General features: G+C 42.3%; 1 protein-coding gene across 1 annotated transcript; it reads right to left on the reverse strand.

Moving 5' to 3' along the window:
- Nucleotides 1–211: 211 nt before the first annotated feature.
- On the reverse strand, nucleotides 212–1,925 carry LOC136843710 (uncharacterized). Its single transcript, XM_067112304.1, has 3 exons — nucleotides 1,596–1,925; nucleotides 1,204–1,326; nucleotides 212–973 (listed from the first exon to the last, which is right to left on the reverse strand). The coding sequence occupies exons 1-3, from the start codon at nucleotides 1,923–1,925 to the stop codon at nucleotides 212–214; spliced, it is 1,215 nt and encodes a 404-aa protein (XP_066968405.1).
- Between the last annotated feature and the right edge of the window lie 19,578 nt (nucleotides 1,926–21,503).

Here is a 21,503-nt window from a genome sequence, read left to right on the forward strand (position 1 = left end):
CGACATTCTGATAAATGAGCAAAAGAAACATATGCCATACAAGTTAGTAACTGGTAAATATTTACATAGATCAGTTTAAATGATTGGGTATGGCTGATCCTGTGTGACCCGTTATCCTAGGAGCGGCATAGAAAATGGGTCACCATCATATAAGACCCGCTTAGTGGGGACTTTACAAATACTCCCCCCTCAAGATGTGGGTAACATCTGATTAATCCATGTATCTGCTGGGGCGCTGAAGAGTGCCGTGGCTACGCGAAGTAACCAGGGGTTTGTGCTGTGCGTGGGAGCGGCTGGCTGCAGGTGTGGGCAGATGTTTCCGGGGGCGGCCTCGTGACCTCCTTCTGCAGTGGCCCGGCTGCGGAGATGACTGCTCAGGCGGAGGGTGCGGTGCGGTGACGTCTGTTTCCTCCTCCAGAAGGGCGGGCTTGATGTGGCTGATCGACACCCAGTCGTCTTTTCCGTGAAGGGCAAGACGGAAAGCCTTGTTGTTCCTCTCTGGCATGCGGAAGGGCCCCTTGTAGGGCTTGGTCAGCGGTGGGTGGACGGCGTCATCCCTGACAAAGACGTGAGTGGTGGAGGACAAGCCGGGAGGGTGAAGGTGACTGACCTTTTGGTGTATGTCCGTACAGGGGGGGAACTGACCGACTATGTCGCAAAGCCTCTGGACTGATGGGTTGTGGCAGTCCTCTGTTACCAGTTCGCCTGGGACTACGAGGGGCTCCCCGTTTATTTTCTCCACTGCGGATGGGTTGCCGTTGGCTCTGGGGGCGGTTCTCAGCCCGAGGAGGAACCACAGCAGCTGGTATTTCCAATCCTCAGCGGTGCAGCGGGCCATGAGGGACGCTTTCAGGGACCTGTGGAACCTCTCCACCAAGCTGTTGGCTGCAGGTTGTAAGCAGTGGTGGTGTGGTGAGATGTCCCCAGCAGGTGTGCCAGGGCGGACCACAACTCGGACAGGAAGGCAGGGCCCCTGTCGGTGGTTATGTGGTCCGGGATGCTGAACCGGCTGATCCAGCTGGAGAGGAGGGCCTTGGCACACGCACTGGTGGTGGCTTCCTGCATGGGCATCACTTCAAGCCACCTGGTTGAGCGGTCGACAATCGCCAGGAGATATCTGGCCCCGCCTGACGGAGGAAGAGGGCTGACAACGTTGATGTGTATGTGGCCGAACCGCCACCCCGGCTGTGGAAACTCACCTACCCGGACTCGGTGTGATGACCTATCTTGCTGGTTTGGCACTGAAGACACTGTCTCGCCCAAGTGCTCGCGTCCTTCCGCATTCCGTGCCAGACGAACTTCTCTGTCAGCAGCTTGGTCATCGTCCTGCTGAAGGGGTGGGACAGCCCGTGGATGACATAGAATACCTGTCGGCGGCAGGTGTCGGGCACCAGGGGGCGAGGCTGGCCGGTGCTGACATCGCAGAGGAGTTTTGGTCCCCTGGGGGCGAGGGCCATGTCCCTCCACTTCAGGGACGTGATGGCGGTGCGGTAGGCTGGAGTCTCCGGGTCGGCGGCCTGTTCCTGGGCGAGGTCCTCATAGTTGATCCTGAGCTGCACCTCGTTGAGCTCGATTCTGGAGAGGGCATCTGCTACAGGGTTCTTCCTGCTGGGGAGGTATTTGATTGAGCAAGTGAACTCCGCGATGGCTGCGAGGTGTCGCTGATGCCTGGAAGACCATGTGTCCCCCTGCTTGGTGAAGGCGTGGACTAGTGGCTGGTGGTCCGTGTAGATTGTGAAGGGCGTACCCTCCAGGGAGAACTTGAAGTGCCGGACCGCCCAGTACACTGCACAGAGTTCCTTGTCGAAGGTGCTGTAGCGGGCCTCCGCGGGGTTGAACTTTTTGCTGAAGAAGGCGATGGGCTGGGGGGTGCCGTTGACGATCTGCTCCAGGATGGCTCTACAGGCGACGCTACTGGCATCCATCGTCAGTTGGAGGGGCGCGCTGGGGTCCTGGAGGGCCAAGGCGGTTGCCTTGGCGAGAGGTGGCCTTCATCAGGGAGAAGGCCTGCTGCTGGCTGGGTCCCCACACTAAGGACTTTGGTTGGCCCTTCAGGATCTCCGTCAGGGGGGCCATGGTGTGTGCGATCCCGGGGATGAACCTCCTGTAATAATTTACCATCCCGAGGAACTCCTGGACGGCCTTGACGGAGGTGGGAACGGGGAACCTGGTGACGGCTGCGACCTTTGATGTGAGTGGGCGGACGCCATCCGGGGATATCTCGTGGCCTAGGAAGTCAGCTTTCTCGACGCTGAGGGTACAACTTGTCAAATCTGACGATGAGGCCATTCTCCTGCAGGCGCTGCAGGACCGCCTGGATGTGCCTCTGGTGCTCTTTATGGGACCTGGAAAATAAAAGGATATCATCCATGTAGCAGAAGCAAAATTTCAGGTCCCCAGGATGCTGTCCATGAGCCGCTAGAAAGTCGCCCCTGCGTTCCTCAGGCCGAAGGTGGAGAAGGTGAAGACGTAGGACCCGAGGGGTATGATGATGGGGGTTTTCGGGATATCCTCTGGAGCAACTGGTACCTGAAAGTAAGATTTTAAAAGATCCAGCTTAGAAAATATTTTGGCCCCGTGTCAGGAGGCCATGAGGTCCTGCATGTTCAGCAGGGGGTAATGGTCAGGTTCAGTTGCGAGGTTGAGCTGCCTGTAGTCACCGCAGGGTCTCCAGGAGCCATCCAGTTTCTGCACCGTGTGCAGGGGAGAGGCCCACGGGCTGGAGTTCTTCTTGCATATGCCCATCCGTTCCATCTCGGCGAAGGCGTCCTTGGCCTCCTGAAGGCGCTGAGGGGGAAGCCTCCGGAACTTTGAGTGTGCAGGGGGGCCCTTCGTCTTTATGTGATGGTAGATCCCATGTTTTGCTGGGGCCCCGGGTACCTGACAGAGCTCGGGCTTGAATACGTTGGGGAACTCCTTCAGCAGCTGGGCGTATTGGTGGGGACCGATGGAGCAGATGATAGGCGCGCTGGGTCCCGTTGCCAATGGGAGGGACTGGCAGGAGTTGTTGTTGAGGAGATGCTTGCGACCGACGTCGACTGCCAGCCTGAAGTGGGCGAGGAAATCCGCCCCCAAGAGCTGGGTCCTTACGTCCACGACGACGAAGTTCCACGAATACCTCCGGCCAAGGATGGAAATTGACAGGAGCCTGGTGCCGTAGGAGAGGATGGGGGACCCATTGGCGGCCATCAGGAAGGCAGCCGGGTCCGGTGGGTGCTTGCGGTCCTCCCTGGATGGCGGAAATATTGATCTAACGGCCCCGGTGTCGACCAACATCATCCTGCCGGAGATGGTGTTGCGGACGTAGAAGCCTAGTGGTTTTGGGCTCCTGGGTTCCTCTGCTGCCATGGCGGCCTGTTCTGTTGGCCGCCGCCTCCCCCATTTTTTGGATAGGCGAATGAGCACGGGGGTTGGCAGTTCTGGATGTCCTTGCTGTACCGCTGGTGGCAGTAGCAAGGGCCTGCTGGGTTCCTCTTGTGATGATACGTTGGCCGCCTTTTGGTGACGACGCTTATCTCCTCCTCTGCGCCCTCCTCCTGCTGAATGGAACTGATGGGGTGTGTGGGCGCTGATGCCTGCTTCGCTGCCCTTGCGGAGTCGGTCAGCTGCTGCGCCCTTCTAATCAAGTCCTCGAGTGGCATGGTGTAGGGCTCGAGGATCTGAGTCTGGACCTCTGGGAGGAGCTGGCAGAGGAGAAGCTCCCTTGGCAGGCTGATCTCGGACTGCCTGCCGCTTCTGTCGGTGCCAGGGAGAGTGAGGAGGTCCTGGATCATGCCCCACGACTCCATGACGTGGGTTGATGACGAGGTCGAGGGTGGGCGGCCCTCTCGGCGACCGGCAGGGAGCAAGTCTCGATGAGGGATGTTTTCAGGTGGCGGTAGGTGAGGGGGGCGTGCGATGGACACCCACGGGACGAGTCTCCTGTAGACCTCCTCTGGCAGGGCGTTGATTACTGTGTCAGCTTGCGGCACCTCGTCCGTGAGCTCCGCCAGCCTGAACTGACCCTCGACCCTGTACAGCCATGACGATGGGTTTCCCTGTGTGAAAGGCGGCAGCTTTATGGCGAGGGCGGCTTTTGTTTGTCCTGCTGAACAGGGCGCCGGGCAGGGCAGCATGCAGGGCACGGGTAGCGGTGTGGAGGAGAGCGTGAATCTTGGCACGGGTCGAGGGCGCAGGTGATATGGGAGGGAGGTAAACGTCTGAGTCCGCGAGGTTCGCTGTTAACTGAACATGGGAGGGAATGTCTGCGTCCATTCTCACTCTAGCCCTCTTAATTGGAGTGGGATACTCGCATCAATACGCACTCGGGAGCGTGCCGTGTGAGTCTGTTAATGACACTGGTGATTTGCCGATGAGAGTCAGCACGCCCGAACGCTGGTTACAGTGCTGTAATAAGTCTGCTAGGGGCGTGGGTAGTTCCTGAAGCCAAGACTAAGTTGCTGTGAGAGTCCGCTAATGGCTCCGGGAACCACTCCGGGGTCACCACTTTAAGAGGTGCTAAAGAAACAAGCAGGAGAAAGTTACTGATGATATATTGAGGACACAGGCAGTTTATATAGCGGAGGACTGATGTCATGCCGAGGAATACAATGAGAACCAGGGTGCCCTGAGGTCAATAACATTTAACAATAAATACAATGAATAAATACACTCTGAGTTGCAAAAATGGACAATAATGAAGTTGACGACATTCTGATACATGAGCAAAAGAAACATATGCCACACAAGTTAGTAACAGGTAAATATTTACATAGATCAGTTTAAATGATTGGGCATGGCTGATCCTGCGTGACCCGTTATCCTAGAAGTGGAAGAGAAAATGGGTTGCCATCATTGAAGACCCGCTTAGCGGGGACTTTACAAAATAAGGTAAGAATAAAAACTGGTGAGACCGAACAATCAACTTCCAATCACATTACCTTAGTCTGTGGACAAGATGTGAAGGTGATCAGAGCCGGGTTCCCACAGCTGGGCGTCAGTGGAAGCTGTGTAAAGGAACTGTTCCCGACCATAGTGGGAGTAGATGAAGCACAAGGGTGCTGAGGGTCTACAGAGGCATCAGGGTGCAGAGGGTCAGGCAGCGAGGCAGGATCACCTTCAGAGTGACAGCATCAGAGGGAAGTCATTTATTAGTGAAAAGGCCAAGAAATTCTACATACAAAATTATATACACAAGATTCTTGCTGTGTTGATAGATGTGATACATGATCATGATTAATGGGAAAAGAAGACATCTGACATCTTTACAGACTTACAATAGCTTGGCCTGAAGGGCAAAACCAACAAACATCAAAACAAGGTCCAGCAAGATTTGATTGGATTTCTTTACAGTTTAAAACTAAACATTTTAAATTTAACAAGTACAGAACGAATGGACCACGAGGTCTACAACAAAGTACATAATTCAAATGTGAGAAAAATTCAAGACATCGACCTAAAAATGCTACAGTTATGTATTTACATTACATCAGGATAAACTTTAACTACGTCAAGTGCGGGTGACAAAAATACAAAGAGATTACATAAGAACACTTTATGAACCGGCTCTTGACTGAGGAAGGTATGAATTACACAATTACCTGTGTCTTCTACAGTGGTGGCCCGATAGAAGACAGCGGAGCGCACTTCACATGGTTTCTCATCACCTTGCATTGCTATTCAAATTATTTACCTTGGATATTTTGTTCAAAATCAATCTTTATTTACTAAAAGGTGAGTTCCAATAGTATAGGTAATACTTTTTATGTAAACAATCTCGATGTCAAGAATTTTTCTTGGGCATTTTCACAAAAAGGGGAACCACAGTCACGGCCGCCAGCTTGCTACTTCCCCTTGCTTATCCTGAATGTTGTGAAGGATTGTCGGGGAAAAAACAGATCCAATATTTTTATCACATTCTCTGCACCAGAAATTCTGGCCAAATGGGACAGCAATAGGAAGTTTAGGTGGGTGAGGCTCAAAGGGTCTGAGTTCCATCGAGGCCTGCGCTCAACTGCAGTGCTTCAGTGGAAGGCAGCTCACGACTTGATATACACTACTCAAACACAAGAGTAATCACTCTCAGAAAACGTACTGACACCTAATTTGTGTCATACAAAGGGGTTCATAACATTGGGCTACACATAACATGAACATATATACAAATATACCTGTGTGCCACTAGTGTCGGCAGCATGAGGGCTACAATACTGACAATGTTCATTTCTATTCTCTTCCTAACTCTTCAAATCCTCTCTACAATTGTCTCATGCTTCACAAAGTCTTATCTTTGGGGCTATCACTGCTCTTCTTTTCTGTCTCACTTGCTCACTTCTTATAGAGTCTAACTGTTTAGCACAATCAGTAAATTGTTCAATCTCATCCTGTTTGAGATCATCTTTCACTTGAGAACCAAAACTTTCTCATCACTCACTTTCCACACTCTGTTTGGTGTCCTCACTCCAACTCACTTCTTTAATTTGTTCATCAGTTGTCTCTCTGTCACTTTCTTCATCCTTGTCATTGTTGTACACATTCAACAGCCATGTGGAATAATGTGCTCCACAGCTCACAGACTTTCTTCTCCTTTATAGAGCACTTTGACAGACTGTATGACTCCATGGTCATTGGGGTAAATTGCTACAACTCTACCCAGCACCCAGTAACTCTGTTTTCTTTGACTGAGTCTACCACCAATTTTGAAAGATCTGCAGGGTGTCGGTGCGGTGGAAACACAGATGCTGCATCTGCTTCGTTGCCAACATGTGATACATATCATCATACGGGAAAACAGGGTGCATTAAATGGATCATAGATCCTCTGATTAGATGGGAAGGAGTAAGAATTTCGTTTCGGTGGCCATCGCCGTATACATAAGAGCCCTGTTATTCACTACTGCTTCTGCCTCTTTGATTATTGTTTGGACCTGTTCTTCGTTGAAGATTTTGCACCTAAATGGTACTTCTATGGTGTGTTTCACAAGCCCAATTAGATGTTCAAAAACCTCCTTTCCAAGGAGCTCACAGAGTCTGAAAGGTCCACTGAATCCTATGCTCATGCAGGAACCGTTGAGTGTTGTCTTTGTCGCAATGTCCTGCAGGAAGGTACTGGTGGTGTGGAAGGTCTGGTGGTTATCACTGTTGATGCTACAAGGCGCCCCATGAGTGGCAGCAAACTTCATTAACATCAAAATAAATGTGGCAGCATTGAGTGTTGAAATAGATGGTGCAGCTGCTTATACAGGTGACTAGCACAATGTAGACTACTCCCCCCTCCACTCGGAGGGGACCAGTGTGTCCACTGGCGAATGGACGTGACATCTGTGTTCGTGCAATGGGGAGTGGCAGTGGAGGTGGACGAAGCAGAGGGTGTTTGAAGGCTGTGATACAAGCTATGTAACCACCTACTACTTTCTTTGCCATACATCTCAGCCCAGGACACCAACATTCCTGGCAAAAAATAGCCATTAGGAAATTCATGCCAAAGTGCATGTTTAGGGTGTGTAGGTGTCTCAGGTATGACTGTGGTACATTTCCCTTTGCAGGCAGTAATATTAAACGATCCCTATTTCCTGGAACATTCGTTAATCTATTTCTAGATTACGTTACACCATCAATTAAAACCAATGCTAACTGGTTAATGAAATTGGTGATATTACTGGGTACTTTAGATTCATTCTTTAAATAACTACAAACTGAAGGCAAATAATGCTGTTGCTCCAAGTGTGCAAGTTTCAAAAATGGACTAACGTTACTTTTTATGAATTTCAACACATATTTCATTACGTTCAACTAAACACTAAATTCGACAATATTCTCCAACATATGCAAAGAGGAGTTCAGCAGGCTCAGCCGTGGCAATTTCTTCATGTAGCTCACAGAGGGCGGCAACAACTTGAGTGTTAGCCTGGCTTCTCGACATTTCATTAAGATTCTGTGGCACATCGGCGGGACCTTCACAGTGAAGAAACTGGGGCCCTTGATGCTACAACTGGCTGGCTATCAGCCCTGTTAAACTAGTCCCTTGAGACAAGATGTCAGCTGGACTGTGTTTGGTCGGCAGTACTTCAGCATCATCCCACACTCCTGTAGACTAGAGTTAGCCTTTCCTATCTTGTGGGCTATAAACATATTCCTATTCTCCTCTTTGCCAATATCCAAGCTATAGTGACCTTACTATCGGCCCAAATTGCAACTGTATTGATTTTAATAAACCCTTCAAATTTCTAAGTTAACCAGTCAGGTTAGTTTCTACTTTCATTTTACTAGTCAGCAGGTTAGTTTCCCTTACATAAACTGCTGCCCCATGCACCTTACTTGAGGCATCAGTAAAGACATGAATTTCTGACTCTCCCAACAGAATTCCTCTCTTAAACTTTAACTTATACATTGACAAATTCTTCTAAGATTTTCGTAGCCTGTTTCTGTTTTTGTGTGTCCAGGAGATCATCCCATCATATTCCTTCTTCCCACAGTTTCTGTAAGAACAATTTCTCTCGAATATATATTGGACTTATCAAACCTAGTGGATCAAAATTAGAGACCAACAAAGAAAGGATCCTAGTTTCATAGGAACCCAGTCGTCTGACAACTCCTGTATCCCCTTGAAAGGTTTCATGCTCACTTGATCACTATTTCTATCCCATAATATTCCTAACACAGAAAGCTCAGCTGGTTCCTTGACTCCCACCTGTTGATCAAAGGCTAAGCTGTTACTCGCCCACCCTCTCAACGGCATGTTAGCTTCATCCAAAAGTTGTTTAACTGTCACATAATTATCCCACATTCTTCCTCAGTAGCAAAAGTGGCAATGTAGTCGTCAACATAGAACGACTTGACTAATTCTTCCCTCCTGGCTCCCCAAAAGTGGGTCTGAAGGACCTGTTGGAGGAGATAAGGACATCTTGTGATCCCAAATACCACCACCCTGAAAGCAAAGGTAGCCACCCGTACTGGCACCTTGTACCACAGGAATCGAGCACACTTGGTATCCTGTGGATCAAGAAGGATGCAGTAGAAGGCTTTAAATATGTCGGAGATCAAGGCATAGGAATTTACTCTATATTTCAACAAAAAGTTGTATAATGAGCTTTCTAGCTTTGACTTTGAAGAGGTATTAAACACAATCCTGGGGTGTTGGTGGTTGGTAAAGCTCTCTTTTAAAATGCCGAAATGAGGCATGTAGTAGCCCTCTACTCTTGTGTTGGGGACTTCTTCCAGAATCCAGCGTCCTGCTCGTAAGCAGTTGATAACTAGAATCTTTCTCAAACTTCAGTTCTAAAGGATTCAACTGTGCCACGGCATTACAGTAGTTAACACTTGGATGTTGGTTGTTGAGGAAGGGGAGGCTTATTTGATAACCCAGGTCAGTTCGTACTACACTGTCTTTTTACCTTTTGCATTGCTACGTTATCTGATGTAGAGAATTGCTCTTTGGGGCTGATACCAGCTGTGTCAAGTCGCCACCATTCATCGACATCATGTGCTGGTTTTGGCATTTGAAAAAACGTGCCAGGCTCTTACAACAAACATATCAACTCCTTTAAGCACCCACTGGGTGACCCTTGGTGAGTCACGAAGAGATTAGCCCCATCGCACTTGTCCATCCTGATCACAAAATGGCTGAAATAATCAGCTCCAATTAACATGTTTATGTTTTTCATTATATCATTTTGAATTTCCTTGTCAGCTATCTTATACCCCTGGTTTTGCAAGTGTCGTTTGACATTAACTAAACCCATGTTGTAGATGGGGGTGTTCACATCGTCATGCACTAGCAACTTTGTTCTTATGACTCTGTCTCCCATCTGAATCTTACATGAAACTAGGTCATATTCCCAACTAATGACAGTAGCCCCAAATGGTGCAATATTAAGTGAGACTCTTTTAATTGCTGGTAACTGCAACTTCTTGGCTAACTGACTAGAAAGAAAACTATGTTGTCTCCCCTTTTCCAGAAACACTTTGGTGGGAACCTGCTGGCTCTAGGTGGACAAAATGGCTGACGCATTTGGTAACAAAGCTGGTGGCAAGTCTGAGTGAGGTGACACATTGACTGATTTCACATTTACATAGGGTTTTTCATCACTTTCTATTCTCACTTACGCTGTTTATGTTAGGACTTACTGAACTTTTACTTCTACTCTGACTCTTCACTGGTCTATGGTCTAGATGTGACATGATTAGATGACTGACTTGGAACATTTACTCTACTGTAATGCCTGTTAGGTTCCTCTGACCGAGTCCTGGGAATAGTACTGTTATTACAAATCAAATTATGATGCCTGTCCTTGCACGATTTGCAACTCTGTTTGCTGTTACATTGAGTGCTCTGATGGCCTTTGCCTAAACAGTTAAAGCATCTCTGGGAGCACATTAGTTGTCGCTTTCGATCTGCAACAGTGACGTGTTTACACACTCATTGGCTGAATGCTCCCACTGACAGAAGGGACACATTCTAGCGCGAGATGTGTGAATTGCGGCTGTCTTTGATCTTACAGACTCGTCGTCTCCCTTTTGCAGGGCATCGTCTTCTAAACTTCTGATAAGGAAATCAAGGGTCTCATAGAATTCATCTAAATTATAATCACACTTCCACAAGTAATCTACTATTTTAAGGTAAACACTGCCTTGAGAGAGCTTCTGATTGATTAAGCTCATAATCATTGCCTGACCTAAATCTACCATGATGAGACGTTTAATTTGCTCTGACAAAATGGTCAGATTGATATGGAAATTCTTCAGATCTACATGATTAACCTTTGGAACAAAGTATTGTATTGGCAAGTCGCTGATGCGGAAAAACCAGCGTTTGCTGTTGATTACCAGTCTAGCAATTCTAACGTGACATCATAATTAGAGGCCATTACACTTAAATCTTTGACTACTCTAAGTGGTTCTTTTTCGAGGGCACCAGGCAAGTACGTGAACTTAGTTACTTATCCAGAACAAGACGTTGGTTAACATGAACATCAAACAATTTTTTGAAAGTAGCGTATTCGCTAATTTCACTGCCGAATACGGGCAAGAAAATTTCTTTCAACTTTAGCAATCGAGTATGTTGCTGCGATATGCTAGCAAGAAATTCAATTCTAGTAGGAGAAGGGCAATTGCTTTATTTCCTTCATCAAGCACTTGACTAATTGATAGTTCAAAGTTTGATTCAAACTTTGTCGTACTAGTTAAATAGAGGTTTCTTAACAGTTGTTCACTGGTCCTCATGCGATCAATTAGATTTTGGTACACCGCCGCAGTGCGTCTCCAATAGTTCATGATGGGCCTCAGCCACTACATTATTCAGTAGGGCAATCAATGAGATAATTTGCAAGTTACTTGCTACTTATACAGCCATGTCACTCAAGTTACATCAAAATTCTGCATTACAAATAATAATGATTGCCGTGATCCCTCGCAACCTCTTTATTATGCTCTCGTTACTTTCGCCGTTTCCTCAGCCAAAACGAAAATCCGTTACTTGTAAGCGTTCCTGACACTTGCTGGTTCAGACCATCCGGCTCGCAGGACCAATTGTCGGAAATTTTACCTGCGACTCACTAGTTCTAAGTCGAGATGTTATTAGATTGAAGGGCAAAACCAAAAAACATCAAAGGAAGGTTCAGCAAGATTCGGCTGGGTTTCTTTAGCCTACAGTTTTATTACAAAACTAAATATTTTAAATTTAACAAGTACAGAACGAACGGACGACGAGGTCTACAACAACGTACATAATTCAAATGTAAGAAAAATTTGAGACATCGACCTAAAAAGGCTACAATTATGTATTTACGTTACATCAGGATTATTAAGCAATGCCGCGGATGACAAAAATACAAAGAGAGTACATAAACACACTATATGAACCGGCTCTTGGCTGAGAAAGGCGTGAATTGCACGAGACTCCTACCCGAGTTGTCAACAGTGGTAGACCCCATAGAAGACAGAGGAGCGCACTTTACATAGTTTCTCGTCACCTCGTTTTACTATTCAAATTATTTACGTTGGATACTTTCTTCAAAACCAACCTTTATTTACCAAAAGGAGAGTTCCAATAGTATAGGTGATACTTTTTATGTAATTAATCTCGATGTCAAGAATTTTTCTTGGGTATTTTCACAAAAAAGGGGAACCACAGTCACGGGCGCCTGCTTCCTACTCCCTTCGCTTTCCCTGAACGTTGTGAAGGATTGTCGGGGAAAAAACCGATCCAATTTTTTTTTTTTTTACGATTGTGGAAGAAATTCACAACGCATAAGGTCAGGGACAGCATAAACAAACATCCAAAATCATACTCAATCACACAATCAACATGACAGAGGCGAATAAAGATAGCTTATTTTAATAATGCACTAAAAAGATACATCACTGAGTCTAGTGTTATTAAAGAAAGTTATTGTAAAATTATTGACATCAGTCAAGGCATTCATAAACTTGATCCTATAATTTCAAAATAAATGTGTAAAACCTTCAAATTTGAGGGGAGGCAATAGAAATATTTTGAAATAGGATAATCATACTGTATTTGTGAACAGGGTGCCTGAGTGGAGCACATATGAGGTTTGTTGCTCCTCCCCTGACACCTGTCAGGTGTGGATTTGGTTTCCAACAGTTTTGGATGTTTTACATTTTTATGTACAAAAATAAAAATAATAATTCCAGTAACAATCCATTTCTTTTAGCAACTGAAAAATGATTCCCTAATTATTTCGGCAGTGGGCCTCAATAGGCTGATTTTGAGAACGTCAAGATTAGCCTAGCCTATTTAAATGCATATGACAAGGATAATTTTTTTTTTTTTGCATTACGATGATGATATGACATGATGTTAATAATGAAGTATAAATGGATTCAGTATGCAAAATATCAGTGTTATTACCATTAACTTTACCTTAAACACAGCTGTAATAACCTATTTGGCTTATGCAAATGGATACTGTAAGTGTAACACCCAGCCTAGGCAAATAGTTCACACATACACATTTTGTATCTTGTGTAATAGTAATTCATTATGGTAACAACTGATCAGAAAGTTGCTGTATAAAATACCTTAATGGTGATATGAAACCATGGTAAGCTGTGGGTAAACACAGGTTGTCTACCTACCTACCTACCCAAATGCGTGTCATTTACGAGAGAGAGAGAGAGAGAGAGAGAGAGAGAGAGAGAGAGAGAGAGAGAGAGAGAGAGAAAGTAGGGGGTTGCTTTTTCTTTAAACTGTATTTATTAGTATATTTTGTTAAAAATATGTTGGGGGGAGGGAGATAATTGCATATTGCATAAAATTTTCAGTTTAACGTATGATGGTTATCGTTCGCAAGCATATTGAGTGTTTATGGTTATATATGTGGTATTGACAAAGTAGGAGGGTTAAGGGTGTAGAGTTGCCGTTTGACCCAACACTTAGTAGAGTCTTTTTTAAAACTTGAGTTTATTGAGATTTCGCCCTAATCCGACAGGGCCTTGCTGTATTGATCCGGATAATCGAGAAATTACTCACAAATTTTATCAAAGACATCTCATTAAATGGTAGGCTAAAGTCTTTGAAATATTCTGCTCAGAGTTTCGAGCACAAACAGTACTGTAGCTTACTGAATCGCATAAAAGTTCATTCTTTTTTTTATTTATTAAAATTTCATTACAAATATCAATTAAAAGTTCATTCGGTGGTTGTCGCGAGGCGAGGTACCTGTACAGTAGGCCTACTTCCTTAACAAGGTGATCTAAGAACTGGGAAGTAACTTTTCGGTTGAAAAAGGACCACAGCTTTTGATGATGATATTTGGGTTACCAAACTGGTCTAACAATTTGGTATTCTTAACAATTTAAACTTCCAACTTCAAAGGAAAAGCGGCGATGTAGACTATTCCAACATTGGACATAGCCTACTGAAGGCTTTCAGTAGATGTTAATGCCACGGCAAGCAAGAATTAAAGTTGATTAACCAACCCACCAGTTATATATTTCCAACATTATTACAATACATTGCTGAAAACAATGTCACTGAAGATATTAAATGGGTTAAAACTTGAGATGTTGTCAAGCCTCACTTCTCTGCCCCAAAGTTTTGATTACTACTGTATTTTCTAGGGCAGAGAGCTGACTCAGTCAAAAAATCCTTTGGCTGAAATATCCATTTCATTTTCAATGCCCTGATTTAAATATTGACTTAAACTTTGATCCTGAAGCAAAAGCTGAAGTGACGTATCTTAGTTGTTCATCTGGCTGAAGAAGGATTTTGATAAATCAAAATTATAGTCACTCAGAAACCGCTCAATAATTTACCAGATTTGGGTATACAGTAGCATTGTCTTCTTGTGTTCCAAACTGAAGTCAACTGCTTATGAACAAACAAGCACATCCTTCTCATTACGTTGAGAGTTTTCGAAAAATACTGTTATTGTGCCTACAGTATATCTGCTAGAATTTCATGCAAAATGTGTCTTTTTATTTATTTACTTTCTTCCTAAAAACATGAATGTGTAATTTAATTGAACAGGTACAGTCACTCAGAAATGTATTGCAACATGTTCCAGAAGTTTTTATTCACATAACAATAATTTATTCTTTTGATATATACCATGAAATATGCCTTTCTTATTCGATTTTGGTTAGTAATCATATGGGTAACTATATAAAAGAATGGTAAGTGAAAAATTCATATTACGAAAATTGACGAAACATTTTGAAAAATTGCGTGTCAGATGATCAGGTAAGAGAGTCAAGGCAGAAACTATATTTTGAATCCAAATAAAAGCATCTTAACTAATAAAATAATATTGAATAATCATCAGTTACATTATATAAATAAAGAAAGAAATAATTCTACCAAAATCGTTGTCAAAAACACAAAAAAGAAAAAATCTCATAACGTCGTATGTTATCTTGTGACGCCACACTCGGGCAGAAACTTCCGTCACTTCCACCGGCAAGTTAGATAACAGACAGCCGCACAGGTCATAGATCATTAGCTTGCACGAGACTTATGTTTCTATCGCAGATATGGCTCGGCAGCTTGGCGTAAACCGTGTATAGATGTATACGACAGCAGAGAGAAAGAGAAATATAATAAATTTATTACATGGTTGTACTACTGTTGAAGATAATCATTGGATGATCACTGAAGGAGCTCCGCCTTACTCCCCTGACAACCGGTGTTACTATAAAGAGAGAACATTATGCTCTCCCTTCAAGTTGATGCTCAGCCCATCCGTAACAGGCTACATGAGGCCAAGAAACCTTCATAACAAAGAAACACTAAGAAGAGAGGCTAGGGTTTGCGTTACAATATTATCCAGTGGTCGGTGATTTCTAGAAGAATGTCATCTTTTGCGATGAGGAGACAAGCATGTTAGCCTTCTTCACTGCAGGTGTTTAACATTAACCGAGTTAATGTTGAACTTCTTGCCAGTTTTAATTATTTTGAAGCTTAGAGAATAAGAAGTACAAGAATAGGCACAATATATTTAGTTGGTTTCATAAGAGGTATCAAAATGATAGGCCTAAGTGGCAATGAAAGAAACCAGAAATTACACATGATAATGGCATATATATATATATATATATATATATATATATATATATATATATATATATATATATATATATATATATATATATATATATATATATATATATATATATATATATATATATATATTCATATTCAAAGATTTCTATTCCTCTCGTCTGAAAGTTAGGAATTAATTTATTCGGGGAATAATTTCATCTTTCATTTGACTGCTGGGCCAAGCAAACATGGCAGGAGAGGTAGACCAAGCATATTTTGAACTAAGAAAGGACAGTTAGCGCCTGTTTGAACTCATGTTGGGGAAGCCCCACCTCAACTGACCTGGGGTAAACAATAGCAAAACCCCCCTCACCCCCATCACGCGATATAGGAGCAGCCAATTCGCTGGGGGAATGGGAGACGCATCCAGGTTGTGAGATAGATAGGAACTTACCCTCTAAGTACTTAATCTTAAGATCGACTGCTTCTCCACTCCTTTGCTGGCTGTATGACTCTTTGCAGATTGACGTAGGCCTAGACTTCGAAGCAAACAGCCGTGGAAGGTGGTCACTGGGTTCCCGAAAAGCCACTTTGCTCATACCTACCAACCGAGACACAGGTGCAGGCTCTTCTTCCTTTACGCTGGTGAAAATTAACTTCAGTAACTGGCTGAGTCTTACATGTCAACGCAAGCATCTACAGACCCTGGTACGTTGACCACAATTAGTCAGTAAGCCAGCCCTTTCCCTCCCCGTGAATTTCCTTGTTTTTCCATTCCTCCAAACCTCAATTTTCTTCCTCCTAAAAAGCAGCCCTTTGTTAAGTCGCCCTACTTCGAGCAGCCTGTGAATCACCCCATGTCTTGCTTTGAAATCAACCTAATATGATTCAGTGATAAGTATTCAAATACTCCCTCCATAGTGTAAATTAAGGGCAAATTAATTTAAGTAGCTCAAGTGATCAATTTCTCCCTAGTGCGTAGATTCATTGTGCTTAGTTAGTAGCAAGGGAGGGTTCCTTAGCCTCCCCCCATGTTTGTACTAACTCCTTAATTCTCTTCCAGGAGCCATCCTACCCTGTCCAGTCCGCAAACCTATACCAGGACCCGTTAATGACTGCCATCCAAATTCCACCATCATTCCTGGTCGCAGCCTGATCGCAAGAATCCGTTGCCCACACAGAAATCATCTTGATTAACTAATTGCCATTATCCTGGAATTCAACACTTCCAATGTATTACTGTTTGTAAATTGATGCATTTCAACGGGGATTTTTGTATCTGTGGTCCCTCATATTTACATAGCTTGTCTGTAAATTATTGCATTATTGATCTATCATATGTGATTTATGTATCTGTAAATTGTTACATTTTTGGTCTCACATATTTGCCCCATTCTCTGTCAATAAACCCCTTTTGATTGTAAAAGAATTCTAATTCCAAATGGCGACCTTCATTATTTACGTAAATCAAGGAAGATTCTAAGGTAAGTTCCAGTAGTTTTCCTTTCTGTTTATAAACTTGGACCCCCTTGGTATGAAGGCAGTCCATAAAGCCCGGCGCACATTGAGACGCAGGCGACACAGGCAACAGCACAGAGCAGGGCAGAAAACTGCATTTCACTATTTTAAATGTAAGCGCGCACATTGTCAGGCAGGACAGCACAGAACAGGGGCAGACCTGCTTCGGCCTGCGTCACGCAGTGTTTGAAACGCAGTTTTCTGTGAACATGCGGCACAGGAATAAATCAGCTCAGTGATCCACCATATTATTTATGATTGAAAGTCATATGTCTGGTGATTTTGTTAATTTTTGATGAATCTCTGTGTGCTTATCAACACTGTTTTCCCTGTTATTTTTCCTTTTTACAATTATCCATTATAATGACAGTATGTAGGCAGTATTACAGGTCAAAAGAAAAGGAATTGTTCATTAGATGATTTTTCCTCCGTTCTATACTGCTGAAAGACAGATGTGAAGGAAAATAAAACTTATCTTAAAAACACAGCCAGTTTTCTCATTACTCCGATTGGTTTTTGGGCGTTGCAACCTTCAGGTGATATTATTTATATCATGTTATGCACCTGTAATCAATTAAAACTTAATCTAAAATAAAAATTTTTCATCACTCAACTCAGGTGTTAAACCAAATGCACCATGGGTATTTAATTATCATACTGACTCCTCCACAGTGATCTCTTTCCCTACAAGTGTCATATAATAACAAAGTATTCTCGAATTCATTTTCCGAGTCAGATTCTGAGCTGAGGTTCAGGTAACCTGATGAATATGATCACAGGACCTGCACAGGACAACGGTCTGTGTTGTCCCATGGTGCGCACCACGCCTATGCTGCCCTGCCCTTTGTTAGTCTCCCTGCTCTGCACTGGTTTGCGTCTCAATGTTGCGCCCGGCGGCCTAATAATAAATTGTTTAGTTTCCATCCATACCAAGGACCCAGTTTATGATTTTTTGGCGATTTGCCAAGAATCTATAGAATAGTCATCTTAGCTAAAAGGGTTAATAAATAGGAAGAAACGAACCAAGAATAAACCAGGCATTTAAATTTAATAATTTTTTAAATTAAATAATTTCATTATTGAAAGTCAGAAGTGGCTGGAGCAAACAATTAAGGTAAAAGGGTATTATCATTAAGTCCTCTAACATTAAGGATACGTAAGGTTAAATAAGAAATGTGATATTAATATTTTTTAAATAAACGCAAACATCTCTGTTTTAGAATTTAGTCATTTTGCAGTTCGAAAGCATAGGTTCCTAAGTTAGCGAAGCAGAGAGATAGACGGAATTTCTCGTGCAAAATTTCCAAAGTGTAGGAGCAAAGTGTGGTGTTCCATGTGAATGAACATAAGAATTCTTGTGCTTTTAGTTAAAACTGTGCACGTTGTTAGCGAGAACAAGTAGCTAAAAGTTTATTCAGGAATAGGTTACCCCGAGAAAAGCGACGATTTCTCGATCTAGTGACAAATTTTAGATTTATTTGTCTTTATAGCGGTCTCTGGCATTCAGATGTTGAGCCAGCGAGCAAACGTTCTGTTCGAGTTGGCGCATGCATAGATCAGTCCCAGTGTTGGAGCAATGAAAACATCCCAAGTGTAGTTATTTAACAACCCTCCCAGCATATATTCATTAAAAGTAAAGTAAAGATATTGCTGGTGTTTAAAGTTAGTTAAGTTGAGTTTGCATTCAAACCCCACATTTATCGATGAGAGTAGAATGTTTTTTTTTTTCTGTTCTCTCCAATTTCACTTCCTATTCTCTGTCGCACGACAAGCCAGGGGACGATCAGCTGTTAACAAGGACTCAGTTCCACATCTTTTGTTCACTGAACGAACTTTCATCACTTTCCACCCTAACGTAAACTGTGAAAGACGTGAATATCTTTGAAATAAATTGCTGTGACCGCAGAGGACATGATGGTGGATTAAATTCACTACATAAATGAGTCACTTTAATGGAGAATGTGGGAGATACTTTGTCAAATACCTTCGGTGATGAACTTGCCGGTTACACTACAGAGGCGGCGTCAGCCTTTGTCATGCCATGCATGCCATAACACAAGAATTATGGGTAAAACAAATGACTGTACCTTTTCTATAATCCATTATTGATTGCATCATAAATAAAAGTTTAATATTCTAACACCCCTCATAAACTTTTATTCTCATCAATTGCAAATTACTGCACATCAAACAAATTATACATCAGGTAATCAAAAACAAAAATATATAGCTATATTGGTCAATATTACAAAACCATTAATGACACAAATTAAAATAAATCAACTTTGTTTTAGTTACTGGTTTTCAAAACATATCGGCTTTATTTTCACTTGAGGGCACATACACTAAATCAACATTTTTACTCATAACTTCATTACGGATAAAATGATAGCGTATGTCTATATGTTTAGACCTTTGATGGTAAACAGGGTTCTTAGCAAGTTTAATGGCCCCTTGGTTAACAACAAATAATATGATGGGTTTGACTTCAACATTAGTCATATCAGTTAACAATTGCTGCAAAAATTTTGCTTCTTGGATAGCAAAAGTCAATGAAACATACTCAGCTTCACAAGAACTTAAAGCTACATTGCTTTGTTTCTTACGCTTCCAAGAAATAAGAGCACTGTCAGAATTCATTTTAACAATAACCTGAAATACTTTTACGATCTTCAGAACTACAGTCTGAATGGTCCAAAAATCTCAATAGTAAGCTAAGACCTCTTAAAAACAAGGCAATGTTGTTTAGTACCTTAAGAAATTTTAGAACATATTTACACAGCCAAATGACTTTGAGTTGGCCTAGATTTATACTGTGAAAGTTTAGAAAAAACTTTTTTAAATCAGGCCTAGTACAAGTCATGATATATATCAAGCTTCCAACAATGTTTCTGTAAAAGTACTATCAACTAGTTCAGGATTTTCCTCAAAAGTACATTTATTAACACTTAGATCAAGGAATTGACTTTGTGTTGCATTCATCCATTTTGAACTTCCTCAAAACTTTCTCAATGAACTTACTCTGGTTCATTTTTATACAGTCTCCATCAAAAACAAACTCATACCCAAAAAACCATGAAAGTTTTCCTAAATCTTTCATCTCAAATCTATGACATAATACACGTTTAGTGTCAAACAGAACTTTCTCATTACTACTGGCAATGATCATATCATCAAAAAACCAAAATAATTACTTGAAAGTTACATTCTTATTGACATACACAATGATGTAATGACTGCTCAAAATGATTTTGAAATTAAGAAATCATGAAGCATATTATTCCAATTTCTGCCTGATTGCTTTAAAATACAGAGATTTATTCAATTTCCAAACCAATTGTTCATTATTACTACCTGTTTCATTGTCGTAACCTTCAGGCTGTTGAACAAATATTTCACAATCAATATCAGAATTAAGATAGGCAGTTTTAAAATATACAATGCACAATTAAATTATGATGTACTGCCAATTGCATAAGCATTCTAATTGAATACTCACAGTTGGAGAAAAAGTATCAGTTAATCAACACCTTCAATTTGAGAATACCCTTCTGCAAAATACGAGCTTTATATTGCTCTTCACCATTTAACCCTTCTTTAATGGCATATACCCATCGTCCACCGAAATGTTGTCAAACTACACAATTATAAGTAAAATTGTTATCATTAAAGACTGAATTTCATCATCCATTGCAGCTTTATTTTTTAAACAAACTTTAATGTCTCTATAGCTTTCAGGAATTTTTACTTTACAAAAATAATGAACAGAATAGCCCAGTAAATCAACATTATCAGGATCAACATATTCTTCAGGATATTTGGGAGCAGTTCGGCCGAACTTGATAACGGACTCACCTTCCCTTTCAGTTTCAGTCAAATCTGCATTAATTTCACTATGCTCATCTTCAACAATTAGGTTTCGAAACAGGAAACTTTGATTATCATTAAAGTTGTTTTCTTTTCATTGCAAATGACATTCTCATTATCAGAATCTGATTCACTATCTTCTGATTCACCATCTTCCTTTAGACATTGGGATTTGTCAAAATTGAAAATCAGATAAAATGTACTAACCTAACCTTTTCAAACTGTCAGTTCTGGATAATATACAAGATAAGCAGGACTGCATGAATCATAAACAAATATTTTCACATCTTGGGTCTAAAGCTTTCTTTTCTACATTCTACAGGGAACCAAAAATATGCATATTTTCGTTTAACTTCATTTAGACATTAACACTTCATATGGGGTTTTATCTAGTCTAGAATTATAGCGTCTATTTTATATAAGAATTTAACAATAAACATGAATTTTGGTAGCTTTGCTTCAATTAAGAGACATCTAGCCATTTCAAACAATGTAACATTCTCTTCAGTACCATTTTGGTGTGGTGAATTTGGTGAAAATTCTTGTTTAATCTTATTACTTACCAGAAATTCTTTAAATTCTGAAGACGTAAATTCTCCTCCATTATCACACCTTAATCTTTTAACAACACCATAAGA

The sequence above is a fragment of the Macrobrachium rosenbergii genome, chromosome 2 (assembly GCF_040412425.1).
Source record: "Macrobrachium rosenbergii isolate ZJJX-2024 chromosome 2, ASM4041242v1, whole genome shotgun sequence".
Taxonomy (NCBI): domain Eukaryota; kingdom Metazoa; phylum Arthropoda; class Malacostraca; order Decapoda; family Palaemonidae; genus Macrobrachium; species Macrobrachium rosenbergii.

What these genes read in the sequence shown, in the direction of transcription:
- LOC136843710 (XM_067112304.1), bottom strand. Translation starts at nt 1,925, where the DNA reads ATGGATGCCAGTAGCGTCGCCTGTAGAGCCATCCTGGAGCAGATCGTC. An exon ending in TCCCCAGCAGGAAGAACCCT is followed by an intron (nt 1,327 to 1,595) that starts GTAGCAGATGCC and finishes CCCCTTCAGCAG; the next exon opens with GACGATGACCAAGCTGCTGA. An exon ending in GGTCATCACACCGAGTCCGG is followed by an intron (nt 974 to 1,203) that starts GTAGGTGAGTTT and finishes AACCACCGACAG; the next exon opens with GGGCCCTGCCTTCCTGTCCG.